This window comes from Equus przewalskii, chromosome 1, assembly GCF_037783145.1.
Source record: "Equus przewalskii isolate Varuska chromosome 1, EquPr2, whole genome shotgun sequence".
NCBI lineage: Eukaryota > Metazoa > Chordata > Mammalia > Perissodactyla > Equidae > Equus > Equus przewalskii.
The window spans coordinates 555,338-576,440 of NC_091831.1; the positions used below are offsets into that span (position 1 = coordinate 555,338).

The window sequence follows — 21,103 nt, forward strand, 5'->3', positions numbered from 1 at the left end:
AAGAAAACACGGGCAGTACGCTCTTTGACATTGGTTTTAGCAGTATCTTTTTGAATGCTATGTGTACTCAGGCAAGGGAAACAGAAGAAAAATAAACAAATGGGACTACATCAAACTAAAAAACTTCTGCATGGCAAAGGAAACTGAACAAAAGGAAAAGACAACACACCAATTGGGAGAAAATACTTGGAAATCTTGTACCTGACAAGGGGTTAATTTCCAAAATATATTAAAAACTCATACAACTCAACAAAAAAAAACTCAATCAAAAAACGGGCAGAGGATATAAATAGCCATTTCTCCGAAGAAGATACACAGATGGCCAACAGACATATGAAAAGATGTTCAACATCACTGGTTATTAGGGAAATTCAAATCAAAACCGCAATGAGATATCACCCCACACGTGTTAGAATGGCTAGTATCAAAAAGACAGAGTAACAAGTGTTGGTGAGGATGTGGAGAAAGGAAACCCTTGTGCACTGTTGGTGGGAGTGCAGACTAGTGCAGCCACTGTGGAAAACAGTATAGAGATTCCTCAAAAGAATTAAGAATAGGAATACTGTATGATCCAGCTATCCCACTACCGTGTGTTTATCCAAAGAACATGAAAACAAATGTGTAAAGATGTTGTCACCCATATGTTCATTGCAGCATTGTTTACAATAGCCAAGAATTGGAAGCAACCCAAGTGCCCATCAAAGGATGAATATGTATGTATATATACACACACACACATATATATACATATGTATCTGTATATAACGGAATTCTATTTAGCCATAAAAAAAGACAAAACCATGCTATTTGCAACAACATGGATGGACTTTGAGGGCATTGTGCTAAGTGAAATAAGTCAAAGGGAGAAAAATGCCATATGATTTCACTCTGCCAGGTACGTGTGTCAGCTCCACACCGTGCGACCTCACTGTTACCTTGGGCCAGCATCCTTGTCTGGAAAGCACTATCTTGGTGGTGTGCAGCAGGCTGGCACAGCAGGTGGGAAGTGAACACAGGTGTCACCCCCAGCTCCAGGACCAGTCACCATGCAGAGAATGGAGGGGGAAGGTCTGGAGCCCCATTGTGGAGATCAACAGAGATGGCTGCACCAGCCCGAAATCCAGGAGAGACATGCTAGGGATAGGGATCTGGGATCACACCATGGGTACCTGATTCCTTAAAACAGATGAGGTCACCTGGAAGGAAACCGTGGAGGGACCCAAGGGCAGACCCCGAAGATCCGGAAGACAAAGTGGAAGGAGAAGGAGCCAACGGGAAAGGAACGTCCAGAAAGGCTGGGGAAGCGGCAACAGCCAGTGCGCGGCGCTGCTAAGATGTTGAGCAGAAACCACCTGTGTCTGCGGAGCTCGAGGCTTGGGGATCTTGGCAGAGGCTGCTGCGTGGAGGCCACACCCAAGTGGTTCAGAGGCAGAGACGACTGCCCTTGTGATTTAGGGACAAGGATGGTAGTCAGACAGGCTTGTGGGTCAGGGCAGGGATTTCAAAGACGAGAATCACTAAACCAACTGGCATAGACAAGACAGCCAGTTGAGGAGCCAGAAGACAGAAAGACTTACGAAAGGGACGGGACCTGAGGGGGTACCCGGTGGCCACAGCGCATGGGGGGACAGCCCAGCCTGCAGCAAGGACATGCCCTGCCAGGGCAGAGGCAGGAGGAGAGGGATAAGACGGCCCTCAGGGAGGGTGGCGTACGTGCAAGTGAGGGCATTCACCCTGACGGCCTGCCTTGGCTCCAGGAAGGCACTCAGGGAAGGCACAAATGACCACTGAGAGGTGGGAGTGGCACCAGGCGGCCGCTGCACACCATGCTGAGAATGCAGGTAGGCCCACCAGTGAGGTCCTACCAGGTGGAGATGAAGGGCGGGCCGAGGACAACTGTACTGATGACATGGGTCTGAGCGTGGACAGGAAAGGTCTGACGGGTGACAAGGCCAGAGGGATGCATGGAGGATGCCCGTGCCAGGGGCCTGTGGTGTGGGACCAGGGTGTGACAGAGGGCAGGGGGCAGGATGGTGACATGGTGGGGCCCACCTCCTGCCGCACCATTTACTTCACATCCCAGGATCACCCTGGTTGAAGCCCTGCTGATGCTCTCGGGAAGGGACCATGCTGGCAGGTGAGGGGTGCAGGTGCGGTGCTCAGAGACATGTCCTGCTGTCACAGGCAGGCCTGCAGTGTGCAGACGTGTGATGCCAGCAGTGTTTTTGTAAACTGCACAGTGTGTGGTGCAGTGCCATCCCGATCTGCCAGCCCTGGTTTTGGGGTGCCCTGGGGCTGACACAGGCGCCCCGCAGGGCCCTCCGTGCAAAGCCGGGTTGGGAGCAGTTTCATAGAGAGCTTTCTTCTGGTGCTGCTGTGCCTCCCCATGCGTGGCATCCATCCCAGCAGGTGTCAAGAGGACCCCGGGGGTTGTCCTGGGGCTGTGAACTGAGAGGCAGGGAGCACCTGGGCCGGGAGGCGTGTGGTGGGTGGCCGTGGTCCATGGCCTGTGACTGCCCTTGAGCCCGTCAGGTGTCGTGAGGGAACCACCTCGTGCTGTGTGCATCTGGTAGAGATGGTCACTGTTTTAAAGGTTTTAAAGAAAACCTCGTTTTTATGCCGGGGCAACCTAGACTTAGCACGTTGTCATGAATGCTGTGAGGACGGCTCTTTAAACTGTGAGCTTCCCTTGTAGACGGCGGCCTTCTCTGAGCGCAGGGAGCTTATTTGCTCCACCTGCCTGTTGGCGGCCAGCGCCCTCCTCCTGAGATGTTGGAATCTCAGCCTTTGGTGCCCAGTGGGGTCAGTCAGAGCCAAATGAGCCACTTAATTTTTATGTCGTAAATATTTGAGGAAATTACGCAGAGGAAGATGAGTGAGGGTATGACTTCTAGTGAGTTGGTTCCATTGGGGGTCGCTGGAACAAGGAGGTGTGGAGGCGAGCTCCATGGCCCCAGCCGGTGTCTGCACCCACAGGCACGCTGCCCCTGGCCTCCCAGGAGTCGGCTGTCGTGGAGGACCTGCTCTACGTGCTGGTGGGTGTGGATGGCAGGTACATTACTGCCCAGCCGCTCACTGGAAGGCAGAGCCGGACGTTCCTTGTGGACCCCAACCTGGACCTGTCCATCAGAGAGCTGGTGAACAGGATCCTCCCGGTGGCTGCCAGTTACTCCACTGTGACCAGGTAGGTGCCAGATGGGACCTGGTGCTGGACGCTGGCCTTCTCAGACGTACTCAGCCCCCAGAATCACACTGGGTGCCCGTAAAGATCATTCAAGTCCCCTTCTTAGGAAAGTCCCCATCTTATTGAGACCCACCTTCACTCCTGGCACAATTTTGAAAGGCCTGGGGATAAGTGCAGGGAACCCAGTGTCCCAGAGTTCCCTCTGGGGAGAAGAGCTTGAGTGGGTCGTTTGCTTCCACTTTGTGGATGGGACTTGGAACATGTGACCTCTTAGCTGAAGACGTGGCTCTCACCTTCTCCAGAGTGCCCAGTGCTTCCTTGTCTCGTAGGTTCATTGAAGAGAAGTCTTCCTTCGAGTATGGGCAGGTGAACCACGCCTTGGCAGCTGCCATGAGGACCCTGGTGAAGGAGTACCTGATCCTGGTCACACAGCTGGAGCAGCTGCAGAGGCAAGGCCTCCTGTCACTGCAGAAGCTCTGGTTCTACATCCAGCCGGCCATGCGCACCGTGGACATCCTGGCCTCCCTGGGTACGCGCCTGCCAGCACCTCAGCCAGGCCAGGAGAGCCGCTGGGGGCTTGGGCAGCACGCAGGCCGTTTCCGTGGTGGAACGGTTCGTGGCATGTGCAGAGGAGACATGGGTAGTGTCGTGGGAGGGACCTCGGGCCAGGGTGCTAGTCATTCGTTTCTTACTTTTGGACATCAGGGGTGTGAGGCCAAAGCCTGTGTTGCTTCATGTTTTATTAATTTGCAGGAGGAAAACTCTGGAAGCTCTCGTTGGTAAACTTTAGGTAGCAACTACAGCCTTATAGTTTGAGTCTATCCCAGAAAAGAAGCACCTCTCCCCATGAGGAGGTCAGAGATGAGCTGAGAGGTTCTAGTCCGTCTGTCATGATGCAGCCAGGAGAGCCGTGGGCACCCCCATCTCAGCACTCAGTGCCACCTCCTCCTCCTTGCAGCCACCTCGGTGGATAAAGGCGAGTGTCTCGGGGGCTCAACCCTGAGCCTTCTCCACGACCGCAGCTTCAACTACACGGGCGACAGCCAGGCGCAGGAGCTGTGCCTGTACCTCACCAAGGCTGCCAGCGTGCCCTACTTTGAGATTCTAGAAAAGTGGATCTACAGAGGAATAATTAATGACCCATACAGGTAGGCTCGGGGGGTGACGAGACAAGTCTGGGCTTGAAGGAGTGCATGTCCGCGTGCAGCCGTGCAGCCCAGGGAGGCCGCGTCCCCCTGGCTGCGCCTCAGCAGCTTTATTCTCTTGTGTGGAGGACATTAAAATTGTCTCGAATCGGGCTCTTTCCCTCCTTTGTGTGGGCTTCCCTCACGGTCTCCTGAGGTCTGTGGGCTCTTCCTCAGTGTGATGTATTTATTTATTTATTTATTTATTATTATTTTTTTTTATTGAGTTAATGATAGGTTACAATCTTGTGAAATTTCAGTTGTACATTAATGTTTGTCAGTCGTGTTGTAGGTGCACCACTTCACCCTTTGTGCCCACCCCCCACCCCACCTTTCCCCTGGTATCCACTAAACTGTTCTTAGTCCATAATTTTAAATTCCTCATATGAGTGGAGTCATACACAGATTGTCCTTCTCTCGCTGGCTTATTTCACTTAACATAATTCTCTCAAGGTCCATCCATGTTATTGCAAATGGAATGATTTTGTTCTGTTTTGCAGCTGAGTAGTATTCCATTGTATATATGTACCACTTCTTCTTTATCCATTCATCTGTCGCTGGACACTTAGGTTGCTTCCACGTCTTGGCTATTGTAAACAGTGCTGCAATAAACATTGGGGTGCATAGGACTTTTGGGATTGCTGACTTCAAGCTCTTTGGATAAATACCCAGTAGTAGGATGGCTGGATCGTATGGTAGTGCTATTTTTAATTTTTTGAGGAATCTCCATACTGTTTTCCATAGTGGCTGCACCAGTTTGCATTCCCACCAGCAGTGTATGAGGGTTCCTTTTTCTCCGCAACCTCTCCAACATTTGTTGCTATTAGTTTTAGATATTTTTGTCATTCTAACGGGTGTAAGGTGATATCTTAGTGTAGTTTTGATTTGCATTTCCCTGATGATCAGCAATGATGAGCATCTTTTCATGTGTCTATTGGCCATCAGTATATCTTCTTTGGAGAAATGTCTGTTCATGTCTGCAGCCCATTTTTTAATTGGGTTGTTTGATGTTTTGTTGTTGAGTTGCGAGAGTTCTTTATATATTGTGGATATTAAGCCTTTGTCAGATATATGACTTGCAAATATTTTTTCCCAGTTAGTGGGTTGTTTTTTTGTTTCAATCCTGTTTTCATTTGCCTTGAAGAAGCTCTTTAATCTGATGAAGTCCCATTTGTTTATTCTTTCTATTGTTTCCCTTCTCTGAGAAGGCATGGTGTCCGAAAAGATCCTTTTAATTACTGATGTCAAAGAGTGTACTGCCTACGTTTTCTTCCCGAAGCCTTGTGGTTTCAGGTCTCACCTTTAGGTCTTTGATCCATTTTGAGTTTAGTTTGGTGAATGGTGAAAAAGAATGGTCAATTTTCATTCTTTTACATGTGGCTTTCCAGTTTTCCCAGCACCATTTGTTGAAAAGACTTTCTTTTCTCCATTGTATGCCCTCAGCTCCTTTGTCAAAGATAAGCTGTCCATAGATGTGTGGTTTTATTTCTGGGCTTTCGATTCTGTTCCATTGATCTGTGCACCTGCTTTTGTACCAGTGCCATGCTGTTTTGATTACTGTAGCTTTGTAGTATGTTTTGAAGTCAGGGATTGTGATGCCTCCCGTTTTGTTCTTTTTTCTCAGGATTGCTTTAGAAATTCGGGGTCTTTTGTTGCCCCATATGAATTTTAGGATTCTTTGTTCTAGTTCTGTAAAGAATGTCATTGGGATTCTGATTGGGATGGCGTTGAATCTGTAGATTGCTTTAGGTAGAACGGACATTTTAACTATGTTTATTCTTCCAATCCATGTACATGGAATGTCTTTCCATCTCCTTATGTCGTCATCCAGTTCTCTCAGAAAGGCCTTGTAATTTTCATTATATAGGTCCTTCACTTCCTTGGTTAAATTTACCCCAAGGTATTTTATTCTTTTTGTTGTGATTGTGAATGGTATTGTATTCTTGAGTTCTTTTTCTGTTGGTTCATTAACTGGAGTATAGAAATGCTACTGATTTATGCAAATTGGTTTTATACCCTGCAACTTTGCTGTAGTTGTTGATTACTTCTAACAGTTTTCCAATGGATTCTTTGGGGTTTTCTATATATAAGATCATGTCGTCTGCAAACAGTGAGAGTTTCACTTCTTCCCTCCCTATTTGGATTCCTTTTATTCCTTTTTCTTGCCTGATTGCTCTGGCCAGGACCTCCAGTACTATGTTAAATAAGAGTGGTGATAGAGGGCATCCTTGTCTCGTTCCTGTTTTCAGGGGGATGGCGTTCAGTTTTTGCCCATTGAGTATGATGTTGGCTATGGGTTTGTCGTATATGGCCTTTATTATGTTGAGGTAGTTTCCTTCTATGCCCATTTTGTTCAGAGTTTTTATCACAAATGGCTGTTGGATCTTGTCAAATGCCTTCTCTGCATCTATTGAGATGATCATGTGGTTTTTATTCCTCAGTTTGTTGATGTGGTGTATCACGTTGATTGATTTGCGGATGTTGAACCATCCCTGTGTCCCTGGTATGAATCCCACCTGATCCTGATGTATGATTCTTTTGATGAATTGCTGAATTCTGGTTGCCAAAATTTTGTTTAGAATTTTTGCATCTATGTTCATCAGTGATTTTGGCCTGTAGTTCTCTTTTTTCGTGGTGTCCTTGTCAGGTTTTGGTATCAGCGTGATGTTGGCCTCATAGAATGTGTTAGGAAGTGTTCTATCTTCCCTAACTTTTTGGAATAGCTTGAAAAGGATAGGTATTAAATCCTCTCTGAAAGTTTGGTAGAATTCCCCAGGAAAGCCATCTGGTCCTGGGGTTTTATTCTTTGGGATGTTTTTGATTGCTGTTTCAATCTCTTTCCTTGTCATTGGTCTGTTCAAATTGTCTGCCTCTTCTTGAGTGAGCTTTGGGAGATTGTAGGAGTCCAAGAATTTATCCATTTCCTCTAGGTTATCCATTCTGTTGGCATATAGTTTTTTGTGGTATTCTCTTATAATCTGTTGTATTTCTGCAGAGTCTGTTGTTATTTCTCCTCGCTCATTTCTGATTTTGTTTGTTTGAGCTTTCTCCCTTTTTTTCTTCGTAAGTCTGGCTAGTGGTTTGTCAATTTTATTTATCGTCTTGAAAAACCAGCTCTTTGTCTCATTGATCCTTTCTACTGCCTTTTTCGTTTCAATAGTATTTATTTCTGCTCTGACTTTTATTATTTCTCTCCTTCTGCTGACTTTGGGCTTCATTTGTTCTTTTTTCTCTAGTTCAGTTAGGTGTGCTTTAAGGTTGCTTATTTGGGATTTTTCTTGTTTGTTAAGATGTGCCTGTATTGCGATGAATTTTCCTCTTAATACAGCTTTTGCTGTATCCCATATGAGTTGGTATGGCATGCTATCATTTTCATTTGTTTCCAGGTATTTTTTTATTTCTTCTTTCATTTCTTCAATGATCCATTGCTTGTTCAGTAGTGTGTTGTTTAGTCTCCACATTTTTGTGCCTTTCTCAGCTTTTTTCTTGTAAGTAATTTCTAGCCTTATAGCACTATGATCTGAGAAGGTGCTTGTTATTATTTCAATTTTTTTTAAATTTGTAGAGGCTTGCCTTGTTTCCCAACATATGGTCTATCCTAGAGAATGTTCCATGTGCACTTGAGAAGAATGTGTATTCTGCTCTTTCAGGGTGAAGTGATCTATATATGTCTATTAAGTCCAATTGTTTTAGTTTTTCATTCAGCTCCACTATTTCCTTGCTGATTTTGTGTCTGGATGATCTGTCCATTGATGTGAGTGGGGTGTTGAGGTCCCCTGCTATTATTGTGTTGTTTTTAACATCTTCCTTTAGGTCTGTTAATAGTTGCTTTATGAATCTTGGTGCTCTGGTGTTGGGTGCATAGATATTTATAAGCGTTATTTCTTCTTGATGAAGTGTCTCTTTGATCATTATATATTGTCTCTCTGTGTCTCTCTTTACCTGTCTTATTTTGAAATCCACTTGGTGTGATATGAGAATTGCAACACCTGCCTTTTTTTCCTTGCTATTTGCTTGAAGTATTGTCCTCTACCCCTTCACCCTGAGTCTGTGTTTGTCCTTGGGGCTGAGGTGTGTTTCCTGGAGGCAACAAATTGTTGGATCGTGTTCTTTAATCCATTTTGCACTCTGTGTCTTTTTATTGGAGAGTTCAATCCGTTCACATTGAGAGTGATTATTGATGCATGTGGACTTAGTGCTGTTAATCTGTCGCTCATTATCTTGTTTTCCTGCGTTTCTTTTCCTGTTTGCTTTAGAGTACCCATTTAATACTGCAATTTCTTATGCTGGGTTTCTTAGATTTTTCCTTATTTATGATTTGTGACTCTGTTCTGTACTTTATTTTAGTGTCTACCTTGAAGTTTGTATTTAGAATCTCGTGTATAATATAGTCTATTCTCTGGTGGTCTCTTACTTACTTGACCAATACTGATTTAGACCCTTTGCTCTTCCCCTCCTAAATAATTATTTTCATTTTTTATTCCAACTCGTCTTATTAATTGGTAGTTAGAGTGCTAAGATCGTCCTTGTTTTGGTAGTTTCCTTACCTTTACCCTAATGCTATAGTTGAATATTTGCTATCCTGTTCTGGTTCTATCCATCGGTCTCCCTAGTCTGTGGATTGTGTCCCCTTTCTCCCTTTTTGCTTTTTTCAGGTATGAGAGCCTTCTTGAGGATTTCTTGTAATGGAGGGCTTTTAGTTACAAATTCCCTTAACTTTTGTTTGTCTGGAAAAGATTTAATTTCTCCCTCATATCTGAAGGAAATTCTTGCTGGATAGAGTATTCTTGGCTGAAGGTTTTTATCCTTTAAAGCTTTGAATATATCACTCCAATCTCTCCTAGCTTGTAGGGTTTCTGTAGAGAAATCCGCTGACAGTCTGATAGGGGCTCTTTTATAGGTTATTCTCTTTTTTTTCCTTACTTCCCTGAGTATTCTTTCCTTATCATTCCTTTTTGCCAACTTTACTACTATGTGCCTTGGGGTAGCTCTTTTTACATTTTACATTGACAAATCTAGGAGATCTAAAACCCTCCTCTACACACATTTCTCCATCGATCCCTAGATTTGGGAAGTTCTCTTCAATAATTTCGTTAAGCACACTTTCTGCTCCATTTTCCTTTTCCATATTCTCGGGAATTCCTATGATCCTTATGTTCTTACTCCTCATTGAATCCATTATCTCTCGGAGATTTTCCTCATTTTTTTTAAATTCTTAGTTCTCTTTCTTCCTCTGTCTGGCACCATGGCGTGATGTCTTCTATTATGCTAATTTGCTCCTCTATGTTGTCTACACGGGCATTCAGGGATCCGTATTCTGTTTCATCTGGTCCATTGTGTTTTTCATCTCAAGTAATTCTGTTTGATTCTTCTTTATGATTTCAATCTCCTTTGTGAAGTAACTCCAGAACTCGGCTTGTTTCTCTATCTTTCTCTCTACCTCATTGAGTTTTTTGATTATAGCTGCTCTGAACTCATTATCACTTAGTTTACCTAATTCCAAGTCCTCAGGACTTAATTCTGTGTTTTTATTGTTTTCCTTCTGGTCTGGGGCTTTTATAAATTGGTGGATGGTAGAGGAGCGGTTTTTTCGCATGGTGGTAGAATTCAGTTGCAGTTACAGCTTGTCGCCACTAGATGGGGGTCGAGAGCGGCGTGTTAGCTCTCCACCTTGGGGCAAGATGGCTGCGCCCACTCGCTTTGTTGGTGGGGAGAGGCTGTTACTCACACGCGCTGGTCTGGGTTCAGATCAGTTCTGTTCTCCGGTCTCCCAAGGCCCTTGATTTATGGGGTCCCCACGGACGGAAGCTTTCCCCCCATCAGCGGGTCTCCACTGAATCGGCGGCAGGAGTCCTGGATGATCCCCCCGTCACGCGGCCCCTCCCCCGCTCCTTCCCCACCCGCGCCCAAGCGATCGCAGACTCTAGGGGAGGGAGCGATGTTCTCTCCTACCGTTCTGGCGCCTCCGAGGGTGTAAGCAAGGTTATGATCTCCGCCTTCTTGGTATTGTAGGTCTCTAACGAGCTGGCATTATGTTTATTCTCTGAAATTCAGTTCTTCCAATCTTTTGTTGTATTTTGGAGGGGAGAGAATCCCAGGTCAGCTCACCCCGCCATTTTGCTCCGCCCCCATCTCAGTGTGATGTATTTAAATACACAGAGCAAAACATGGTGGCTTACAAAGAGTTCTATTATGTTGATATATATTTGTCAAAATATTTTAAAAATAAACTTGTGGTCTAAAAATAGTGTTTCTTTATAACGACCGAAACAAAATCTGTGAGGAGGGGCTTAATAAGGAATGCAGCTCCCAAGTCCTGGTGTTCGTGAGGGAGGTTTGAAGCACTATGCGAAGGCATCTGGTCTCTGTTGGTGCCGGGCGCACATACCCCTGATGTGAGCGCCGTCTTGTTGCCACATTTATGATGGAAGGAAATGCTAGATTCCAGGAAGGGGGTGGAATAAGGGGCATCACCTTCCCATTCCAGCTGTGTGGGCTGAGTTCTCTGAACCTGCGCCAGAGGGAGGCTGGGGGTTTACTTTAACTCATAAGTGAGAACTGGCTGTAGAGAGGCTGTGCTTGGCTCCGTGGAGCCCTGTGCACCATGTGTGCCTCCGTTGTGCTCTCAGCTTGTGCGGGGGGCGGGGGGCCTCGTGAGGGCTGTGTTTGTGCAGGGGGTATGCTCAGGGGGCACTCATGTGGGGTGGGTGTGCTCTGGGGGGCGCTCATGCAGGCGGTTGTGCTTGGGGGGCATTTGTGTGCAGGGCGAGCTTGTCCGGGCAGCACACAGCCTCCCTTCTGCGTGTCATCCTCAAGAACCTCGAGAACCTGCTCCTTACCAAGAGTATTCTGTCTCCAGCGAGTTCATGGTCGAGGAGCACGAGCTTCGGAAGGAGAAGATCCAGGAGGATTACAATGACAAGTACTGGGACCAGAGGTACACCGTTGTCCAGCGGCAGATCCCGTCCTTCCTGCAGAAGATGGCGGGCAAGATCCTCAGCACAGGTGACACCGCGGGGCAGAGGTGGCCTGGGGCACACAGCAGGCCTTAAACCCCAGGCCCCGCCTTCCTGGGCATGTGGGCATGCCTCCTCTGTCCTGTGCCTGGTCATCGCGTCCCTCTCCGGGGGCGGGCACCCCACTGTGCACACAGCAAGTGCTGAGGCGCAGATCGCCTTCATTTGCTTGGGCAGTGTCTGTCTGCTTCCTGTGCGCTCTGCTGGGCTTCGCTTTGTTCCCTGACCTAGGAGGTGTCTCTCACGTGCATTTTCTTCCTCTTTACTGTTTTGTTTCGAGAACTCTGTTACCACTTAAACAAAAACTTTTTTTATATACAACACTGACGCCAGAGGTGTGGGTTTTCCACACCAAGAGCCAGTTCTCTGTGGACACCAGCTGGCTGTCCTACAAATTAACTCAGTCCTGACACCAACTACCTGGAGTTAGCGCGGGCCCCACAGGTCAAGGGCTCAGTCCCTCAAGACTGCCCCCATTTCAGAACCCGTCACAAGGATCAGGTCCCTGCCACCGCACTTCTCTCTGGCCTGGCTGCAAACCGGGGCTCCCATGACTCCTCCTCAGGCTCAATGACTTGCTATACTGGCTCACAGAGCTCAGGGAGGCACCTTGTTATCGATTGTCGGTTTGTTGTAAAGGGTGTAGTAAAGAATGCAGTGAACAGCCAGATAAGGAGGTCCAGGGTGGGTGTGGAAGGGTCCCCAGCACAGGAGCTCTGTCCCCTGGAGTGGGGATGCGCCACCCTCATGACAGGTGATGTGTCCACCAACCCAGAAGCTCTCCAGACCCCTTTGTTAGGGTTTTTGTGGAGTTTCCATGACACAGGCGTGATGGATGAGGTCGTTGGCCTTGGTGACTGATCCATTCCCAGCCCCTCTCCTGTCCCCAGAAGTGTAGCCCGCTGATCACAAGCTTGGTTCCTCTGGCCCCCAGCCCGTCCTGGAGCTGTCTGGGGGCTGCCACACACGAGTCTCGTCATGACCATGAACTCAGGAGCTGTTGGAAGGGGCTGACGAGTAGCACAGGATGCTCCTCTCACCGTCAGTTGGGAGACCTGAGGGTTTTAGGAGCTCAGCACCAGGAGCCGGGGACGAAGGTCAAATATGTGTTTCTTAGCATATCACAGTGTCAATACAGGAAAACAGACAAGGACACAGGCCCCCTTGGGCCGGGAGTGTTCTTAGTCATCCCCACGTGGGTCAGGAACCCATCTTAGAAATGTGTGTGGCACCTGCTGGAAGACACGCTGCTGGCCTGGTTCCGAGAGCTGAGCTGTTTGGGGCAGGGCTGGGAGATGATTTAGAGTCTGGTTCTCATGAGGCTTTTTGAAATTGTTTCTGTGGTCTGATTAGAAAAATCCAGGAGAAGGAGCCTAGCAAGTCTCAGCAGTTACTGCTTCTGTCCTTCAGAGATGACAGTTGTGTTTCTCTGTGTAAAGTGGGTTCTAGGACCGTTCTTGCATTGTCTGCTCTTTCCAGTTCTCTGGCTAGCGTTTGGGCTGTGGTATCTGAGGTTCAGGCCTGCGATTTATTGTACGTACAATAAAAATTCTAATCTTCCCTGCATCTCTTTTTCAGGAAAATACCTCAATGTGGTCAGAGAGTGTGGTCATGATGTCACCTGCCCGGTGGCCAAAGAGATCATCTACACATTGAAGGAGCGGGCGTACGTGGAGCAGATCGAGAAGGCTTTCAACTACGCCAGCAAGGTCCTGCTGGGCTTCCTGATGGAGGAGAAGGAGCTCGTGGCGCACCTGAGGTGTGCTCTTTGCTGTGAACAGCTGCTCGCCTCTTGCACGGCGCAGACCGTGTGCAGAGTGTTTGCCCAAGATGCAGGACTTCCCTTCAGCTGCTCTGTTTAGTCGTTTGTAAAATGAGCATGCCGCCAGGTTGTCTCCCCCCTGGGAACCGGGCACATTTGTGACCATCCCACCTCGGTCCTTACTGCCTGGCATCTGCAGGGATGTCCTCCCCAGGGGCCAGCAGAGGGCAGCGTCTGCCCTTGTCACCTTGTCTGAGGTGCCCTGGCTCCCCAGCCCTGCTCCCTGCCTGGGGCCATGAGCCCTCCTCAGTGCTCCATACAGTGACCCATCTGCAACCCCCTCCTCAGTTCCTTTCTGGCAACATCTCCTCCTGCCACATCCTGGCTCCGTGGTCCTGTGTCCCTGCCTGAGAGCTGTTCTCTTCAGCTAGTTTTAAGCTTACTGCTAGTGCCCCCTTGTTTAAACATAATTCCTGGTTGGAAGCTCAGGGCACTGTAAGTGTGGGTGACATCCTTAGCACGCCCACCTCGTCATTCAGACCGCTCATTTTGGTGGGAACCCTTTGCGTGCACGTGCCTTTTCTGCATCAGTCACCTGCCCTTGTTTCTCTGAGAGTCCAGGCTGTTGCACGTGTCAGGCAGCCTCACTGACGTCTGCTTCTCGCCTTCGCCGCTCTGGCAGGTCCATCAAGCGCTACTTCCTGATGGACCAGGGGGACTTCTTCGTGCACTTCATGGACCTCACTGAGGAGGAGCTGAAGAAGCCAGTGGATGACATCACACCCACCCGCCTGGAGGCGCTGCTGGAACTGGCCCTGCGCATGAGCACAGCCAACACGGACCCCTTCAAGGATGACCTTAAGGTGGGCGTGGCCAGGGGCTGCCTGGGAGCCTACTCCTAAAGATGTGGGGCAGCTGCCTGAGAAAGACATTGACATAAAAACAGGGTGGGAACCAACCCTGACAAATATTTTTTGTTCCTCAGTTGAAATGATCATGTATCTTTTCCTTCCTTCTGTTAGCGTGATTTGTTTTCATATGTTGAGCCGTCCTCGTGTCCCAGGAATAAATCCCACTTGGTCCCGGTGTGTGGTCCTTTTAGTGTGTTGCGGGATGCGGTGTACCAGCGTCGTGTTGAGGATTTTGGTGTCTGTGTTTGTCAAGGATGCTGGTCTGTGGTTTTCATGTGTCTGTCTGGCTTCACTACCAGGGTGATGCTGGCTTCATAGGTGGAGCTTGGAAGCGTTCCCTCCTCTGCAGTGTTTTGGAGGAGTTCCGGGAGGGTCAATTCTTTAATTCTTATTCAGCATCTGGTAGAATTCACCGGTGAAGTCAGCTGGTTCCGGGCTCTGCTTTGTGGAGAGGTTTGGATGATTTCTTCCCTCTCCTCACTGGTTCGGGTCTGCTCAGGTTTCCTTTCTTGAGTCATTTTTGGGATTTGTGCACAGCTGGGGCTTGGGGTAGGAATTAGTGCTCACGATCATTCTTGTTTCTCTTAGGTTGACAGTAATGTCCCTGCCTTCGTTTCTGCTGTTAGTAATTTGAGTCTTCTTTTTTTAGTCACTGCAGCTAAAAGTTTTGTCAGTTATGTGGATCTTTCAGAGAACTAACTTTTGGTTTCTTTGATTTTTCTCTACCATTTTCCTTTCTCCATTTTGTTTATTTCTGCTCTAGTCTTTTTTTATTTCCTTCTTTCTGCTAGCTTTGGGTTTAGTTTGCTCTTTTTCTAAAGTTAGGTTATCGACTTGAGATCATTCTTCTCTTTAATGCGGGTATTTGTAGCTGTGCCTTCCCTCCCAGCACCGTGTTCCCTGAGTTGCGGTGCGTTGGTTTCCATTTCCATTTGACTCAAGGTTTCTTCTAATTTCCCTTGTGATCTTTTTCTTTGACCCATTTGTTTTTAAGAGTGTTTAATTTTCACGTATTTGTGAATTTCCCAGTTTTCCTTCTGTTACTGATTTCTGACTTCATTCCGTCGTGATCATAGAGCGCTTCACGTGACTTCAGTTTTGTGGACTCTAAGGCGTGTTTTGTGGCCTCCCGGTGGTCTCTCCCGAGAGGGTTCTGTGTGCACCTGAGGAGAGTGTGTGTGGGAAGGTCCTGTGGACGTCCAGCTGGTTCACTGGTCAAGTCCTCTCTTAGTGACCTTCCATCCGGTGGTCTGGCCGCTGTTGGAAGTGGGGTGTGAAAGTCGTCCACTGTTACTGCGGAACGCCTCTCCTCCTGACTCTGTCAGTTCTTGCTTCGTATGCTTTAGGGTCTGTTGTTAGGTGTGGGAGTACTTTTTTTTTTTTTGAGGAAGATTAGCCCTGAGCTAACATCTGCTGCCAATCCTCCTCTTTTTGCTGAGTAAGACTGGCCCTGAGCTAACATCCGTGCCCATCCTTCTCTGTTTTATTTGTGGGACGCCTGCCACGGCATGGCTTGATGAGTGGTGCCATGTCCGCACCCAGGATCCGAAGGGGTGAACCCCGGGCCACTGAAGTAGAACATGTGAACTTTAACCACTGCGCCACTGGGCTGGCCCAGTGTGGGAGTATTTTTATAGGTTAAATTCCTAGAAGTGAAATTATTGGATCAGAATATATGGCCATTGTACAAGAAGACTGATCTTACTCGAATCTGCTCTTTGCGGACCAGCTAAGGAGGGGCTGTCATCCGCACACTCGGCGTGTCCGTCTTCCCATCGGCTATTTGTGTTTCTTCTTCCTTTATCCTTTGTCCTTCATTGTGGTTCTTGTCCCTTGTTTCTGATTGTGTCATTCTTTTTATTGATTTATAGGAACTCTTTCACGCTGTCCCTGGTATGTTGTTGGCCCTTAATGAATATTTGAATAAATGTGTGGAAATTTGTATGTGTCTACATGATGTGTGGACAGGACACTCTGCCCATCATATCTGTCATATTCCACCAGACGTGCCTCATCTTTTGACCTGGGCCTGGTGCTTATTGTGGTAAAAGGTTTAAACCTGAAGGATTCAGATTTTCCTCACTTGCCCTTGTACAAGGCTTCTCATTTATACCATCAGGGGGTATTTTTAAAGGAACTCTGCTTTTCTTTTTTGCTTTAATGGGATGTGATTTAATTTTTGAATTAAGATTTATCAGTGGATGTTTGGTTTCTTAAGCCAGGCTCCAAGATTTAGAATCTGACTTTAGAGGAACTTACCTGCGTCCTGGATTTGCTCTTCCAGCTCATTGATGCAAGGGTGCGGAGGTGGGACAGGACCTGATCCTTTCTATTTCTCTTTCCCCAAGATTGATCTGATGCCTCATGACCTCATCACTCAGCTTCTGAGGGTTCTGGCCATAGAGACCAAGCAGGAGAAGGCGATGGTCCATGCCGACCCCACCGAGCTCTCGCTGAGTGGCCTCGAGGCCTTTTCTTTTGACTACGTTGTAAAGTGGCCCCTGTCGCTGATTATTAACAGGTGAGCCTTGGTCCCTCTGGGTGCCGGCCTCAGTAGATATTTATTCAGGTTTTCCAGGAAGAAAGGATTGTCCCCGCCCAGCGACTACCTCGTTTTACAGAGCGTTGAGGGTAGCCTTCCGCACCTGGTCATGTCCAGTGGTCACAGGTTGCATGGCAGCCTGGGGGCAGAACTGTGTTGGTGACATCGCAACCTGGTCCATGCTCTGTGCCACAAGCCTCGTTTATGACGTCTGGTGCCAGCAATAAGCACGAGGTGTCAGTCAGAACCTTACGTGCCTCTCTCCTTCTTTGTAGGAAAGCCCTGACTCGCTATCAGATGCTCTTCAGGCACATGTTCTACTGCAAGCATGTGGAGCGGCAGCTCTGCAACGTGTGGGTCAGCAACAAGACCGCCAAGCAGGGCTCGCTGCACTCTGCCAAGTGGTACGCCCTTCCTGCGCTCAAGGGCGCTTCCCTCCAGCAGGATGGCTTGGCTCTTCACACCTTGAAAAAGGCGATGTGATAACGCTCATTAGTAGCTTTTAGATCCACATTGTTTCTTGTGTTGTGTGGCAGTGCAGGGCCTTTGCTGACCACAGGGCACACTGGCTCTGTCCCCAGCCCTCTGCACAGACCTGCAGGACAGCAGGTCCATCTGAGCATGAGCCCTTCGAGGACCTCGAGCTCCTCGGGGGTTGGGATTGTTTCTTTCCTCCTCCTGGCACACTGGAGTGCGTGGTCTTGGCAGACCACTCTCTCTAAGCCAGAGGCACTGCACACGGTCTGTGGCCCCAGGTGTGGTTGTGCTGGGTGTGAGCCGGTGTCGTGAGCGGCGTGCCCGGAAGAGGTGCGCCCTGACGACAGCACCTGCACAACTTGGGGAGCAGGTGGTGCTTCTCAGACGCTGTGGACACACCAGCTCTGCATCTCCTCTGAAACTGTCTTTACGCTCGCTCAGGTTTGCTGGTGCCTTCACTCTGCGACAGCGAATGCTTAATTTTGTCCAGAATATTCAGTACTATATGATGTTTGAAGTGATGGAACCAACCTGGCATATCCTGGAGAAAAACCTGAAATCTGTGAGTTACAGCTTAATGTATCTTAATGTTTCAAAGGCTCTCTACCAACCAGGGTGTGTTTCATGAATTAGGGTCTTCAGAGAGGAAAGCATTGGGTCAGGTGTCAGGGAGGGAAGTGCAGGGAACTGGTCCCAGGGCTTTGCACTCTTCTTCCTCGTGTGGAGAGGGAGGCTCCCGGGCGCTGCTCCCACTACTCCTGGGGAGCAGTCAGAGTGTGGCGGCTCAGGGAGCCGGCAGGGAGTCAGTGTGGTCTCAGTGCCTGGTCAGGAGAAACAGGCAAAGCTCTCTGCACGTGCACAGAGCAGTTGTCCTTCCCACCGTGATAAGGTGTGTGTATGTGAGTTTGTGTAAGTGTGTGTACGTGAGTGAGCATGTGAGCGTAAGCACGTGTGTGAGTGTCGGGGGGAGGTCCACTGCTGCACGCCGCGCTCCCCCAGAGTTGAGCTGTTTGAACAGCGTGGGTGCCTCGCCCTCCGAGGGAGCTCTGAGCCTGTGAGGTGGAGGGCCGGCACTCCCACCGCAGCACGTTCAGGCCCTCTGGAACCTGTCAGCTGGAAATCTCAATCGCACTAAATGCCGGAAGCAGAAAGTGGCAAGTAGTAGTATTTCCTCCTTGCTTTCTGTCCTTAGGAACCAACACTTTGGACCTTTGGTGGCACGTTTAGTATCATTTTCTTTTAGTGGTATTTTGAAGTTTCCCCCCAAAAGACCACAGGATTGTTTAAAAAATGGAAACAAAACAGAAGTGTACGAAGTAGCCAAAACCGAAGCCTCGCTCGTGTTGAGTTTCTCTTGGTGAAGCTGTTCCGAGAGAAGAGTCTGGTGCCCTCTTTGCAGGCCTCCAACATCGACGACGTGCTGGGGCACCACACGAGCTTCCTGGACAACTGCCTCAAGGACTGCATGCTGACCAACCCCGAGCTGCTCAAGGTCTTCTCCAAGCTCATGTCTGTGTGCGTCATGTTCACCAACTGCATGCAGGTGCGTGCCCCTGCCCTGCCTGTGCCGCCTGCTTCCCGCTGTCACTGGGCGTGTCCTGCCTTGAACCCCACGCAGCACTGTGGCAGGGACCGCTGGCTGCAGTGTCTCTGTCCGAGGCTTTTTTATGGACACCTTGTGTTTTTTTTAATCAGAACTTGAGTTCTTGGATTCAGTTAAGTGTTTATTGGACACCTGTTACAAACAGTTGCCCCAAGGTGATGCTACAGAGTGTCAGGAGGCAGAAGGGGTTGCGTGGGGGCTGGTGGGGTTCCAGGCACAGGTAGGGGGTCTGGTTTGGAGGAGCTGGTGGGAGCGTGTGGGAGGTGGCAGAGCCCGCGATGTGGTGGCTGATCACAGAGGGGATGGGAGCGCATGAACCCGATTCAGTAGACACTTAGGAGCCATGTCAGGTTCCCAGATGGAAACACCATGGAAGGAAACTATTTTTAGAAAAATTAGCTCTTGAGCCGTGTGACAGGCAGACTTGGAAATTGTGAGGGTGCAGCTGGTTGTTCCCACCTTCAGCCTCCTGGGTGTCCCGGACAGGAGCGGGGAACATTTCATCTGGAGCGAATGGGTTGTAGCTAACAGAAGCATTTCTTCCCGACCCCAAGAGGTTTACACAGAGCATGAAATTAGACAGTGAGCTGGGTCGCCTGACGCTGGAGCACGGCACCATGCTGGGGCCGCCCACGGAAGCCGAGCGGGCCGAGGAGCGCACCAGGAAGGAGCTGGCCAGGAAGGTGTGTGGCCTCGTGGGTTAGTCCAGAAGACCCTCCTTCCTGACCAGATGTGACATGGTGTTTGGATTGCAACACTTCAAAACCAAACTCACTACCATCCCTTCTTTTCTGTCTTCCCTGTGATTCAGAAAAGACCGTTGTAAAATTAGGTTCTAAACACAAGCCAGAGAGAATCTCCCTTACCCCCTCATCCCAACCTCAGCCCTGCTGCACTCCAGGGCGAGGCTGCAGTTATCCACAGTGGGTGTTGTGGGGAGGGCGAGCCGCAGGGATGCCCCGTAGAGCGGGTGAGGAGGGGCCGTGGGGACGCCCAGCAGAGGGCCTGGCGCTTAGCAGGCACGGGGCCATGGGCCTCGCTGTCAGCACGATAAGGATCCATTCTTAACTAGAAGTGTCAGGTGGCTCACCGGGTGCAGGCGTGTGTCCTTTCATGGGCACGGATCGGGGGCATGGGCCCGGTGGCACCAGCTCCAGTTCTGGAGGTGCCCAGGCACTGTCCCACGTCCCCAGTCCGTTCCCCTTGCTGAGAGGAGGCCAGGAGAAAACAAGCGATAGCCTGAAAACCTGAGCTTCGGAAAGGAAACCCAAGGTTCCATTTGGCGGTAGGAGCAGGGCGCCAGCAGCCCAGTCGTGTCTCTATGTCCTGTGGTCTCAGGAACTTTAAGATGCTGTAATTTTTACGTTTATCACACGAAAACTTCCTGAAACCATTCTTCTATTAAAAAAAAGGGGGGAGAGGGACAGCTGAGCCGTTGGAGAGTCGTGCCGAGACCCAGGGGCCAGGCCGGCTCATGACGCTAATGTGTCTTCCAGTACCTGGCCGAGCACGTGGACGCTCCTCAGCTGGCCTCCAGCTTCGAGGCCACCATCAATAAGTTTGATAAGAACTTCTCAGCCTACCTGCTCGACCTTCTGGCCCGACTGAGCATCTACAGCACCAGCGACTGCGAGCAGGGCATGGCCAGCGTCATCTCCAGGTGGGTGGGCAGCTCTCCACCCACGCCACTGCCCGTCATGGTCCCCACCCCGCTCACTGCAGGCCCGGGCCTCCCTCGCTCTCCCGCCCCTCTGCTCTCTCACCTCCACCCCTGTCTTCCCCACAGGCTCGACTTCAATGGCTTCTACACGGAGCGCCTGGAGCGCCTGTCTGCAGAGCGGAGCCAGACGGCAACCCCTCAAGTAGCCATTCCACGCGGCCCCCCCGCACCAGCACCCAGGGTGGCCGTGGCCGCACAGTGAGGCCCTCAGGGCCCTACCCCCTCCCCAACTGAAGGAAGGACGTAGGTGCTGGCAGTGCTACGGAGGAATACATTCAGGGTTTTTAGTCAGATATTCCCGAAACACGTGTGTTGTGTGTTGTCAGCATTTAAACATGAAGCCTGGGTGTTGTCTGCGCTCAGCTCATCCCGGCTCCCAGGGCCGTGTTTCGCTTTGGACCTGCGCCCAGACCAGAGCAGTGTCTGTGACCTTGCTGCTCTGCTCTCTTAAACAGAGCAGCTTCCCTCTCTGTGATTTTTTTTCTTTGGTCTCAAATAAAGACAAAGTGAAAGAAAACATGTGGCATTTGAGCAACATCAAAATAATTGTTTAGGTGCTGTGCAGGGGACGAGGTCTGGGCCTGGTGTCACGTGTCCACACCTGGTCCAGGTGAACGGGGCTGGACTCCCTGAAGTCAGCAGGAGTCCCTCCGACCATGGGCTGGGTTTTCTCTGGGCGCTAGGGGGCAGCACAGCCCCTGGTC

General features: G+C 49.4%; 1 protein-coding gene across 7 annotated transcripts in view; it reads left to right on the forward strand.

The window, feature by feature from the left end:
• The window catches only part of TUBGCP2 (tubulin gamma complex component 2), a 32,540-nt gene extending 11,624 nt beyond the window's left edge, over positions 1-20,916 (forward strand). For 5 of the 7 annotated variants that reach the window (XM_070630938.1, XM_070630953.1, XM_070630945.1 and 2 more), the window contains exons 6-18: positions 2,977-3,184; positions 3,514-3,713; positions 4,143-4,332; positions 11,228-11,373; positions 12,963-13,143; positions 13,829-14,009; positions 16,406-16,578; positions 16,875-17,003; positions 17,518-17,638; positions 18,476-18,619; positions 19,234-19,362; positions 20,176-20,339; positions 20,466-20,916. In XM_070630938.1, coding sequence (XP_070487039.1) covers positions 2,977-3,184; positions 3,514-3,713; positions 4,143-4,332; positions 11,228-11,373; positions 12,963-13,143; positions 13,829-14,009; positions 16,406-16,578; positions 16,875-17,003; positions 17,518-17,638; positions 18,476-18,619; positions 19,234-19,362; positions 20,176-20,339; positions 20,466-20,601 — 2,102 coding nt within the window. In that variant the 3' untranslated portion in view covers positions 20,602-20,916. Of the gene's footprint in view, positions 1-2,976; positions 3,185-3,513; positions 3,714-4,142; positions 4,333-11,227; positions 11,374-12,962; positions 13,144-13,828; positions 14,010-16,405; positions 16,579-16,874; positions 17,004-17,517; positions 17,639-18,268; positions 18,620-19,233; positions 19,363-20,175; positions 20,340-20,465 lie in introns of all 7 variants that reach the window. The other 2 variants (XR_011543225.1, XR_011543226.1) reach the window with 1 other exon arrangement.
• Positions 20,917-21,103: the final 187 nt, after the last annotated feature.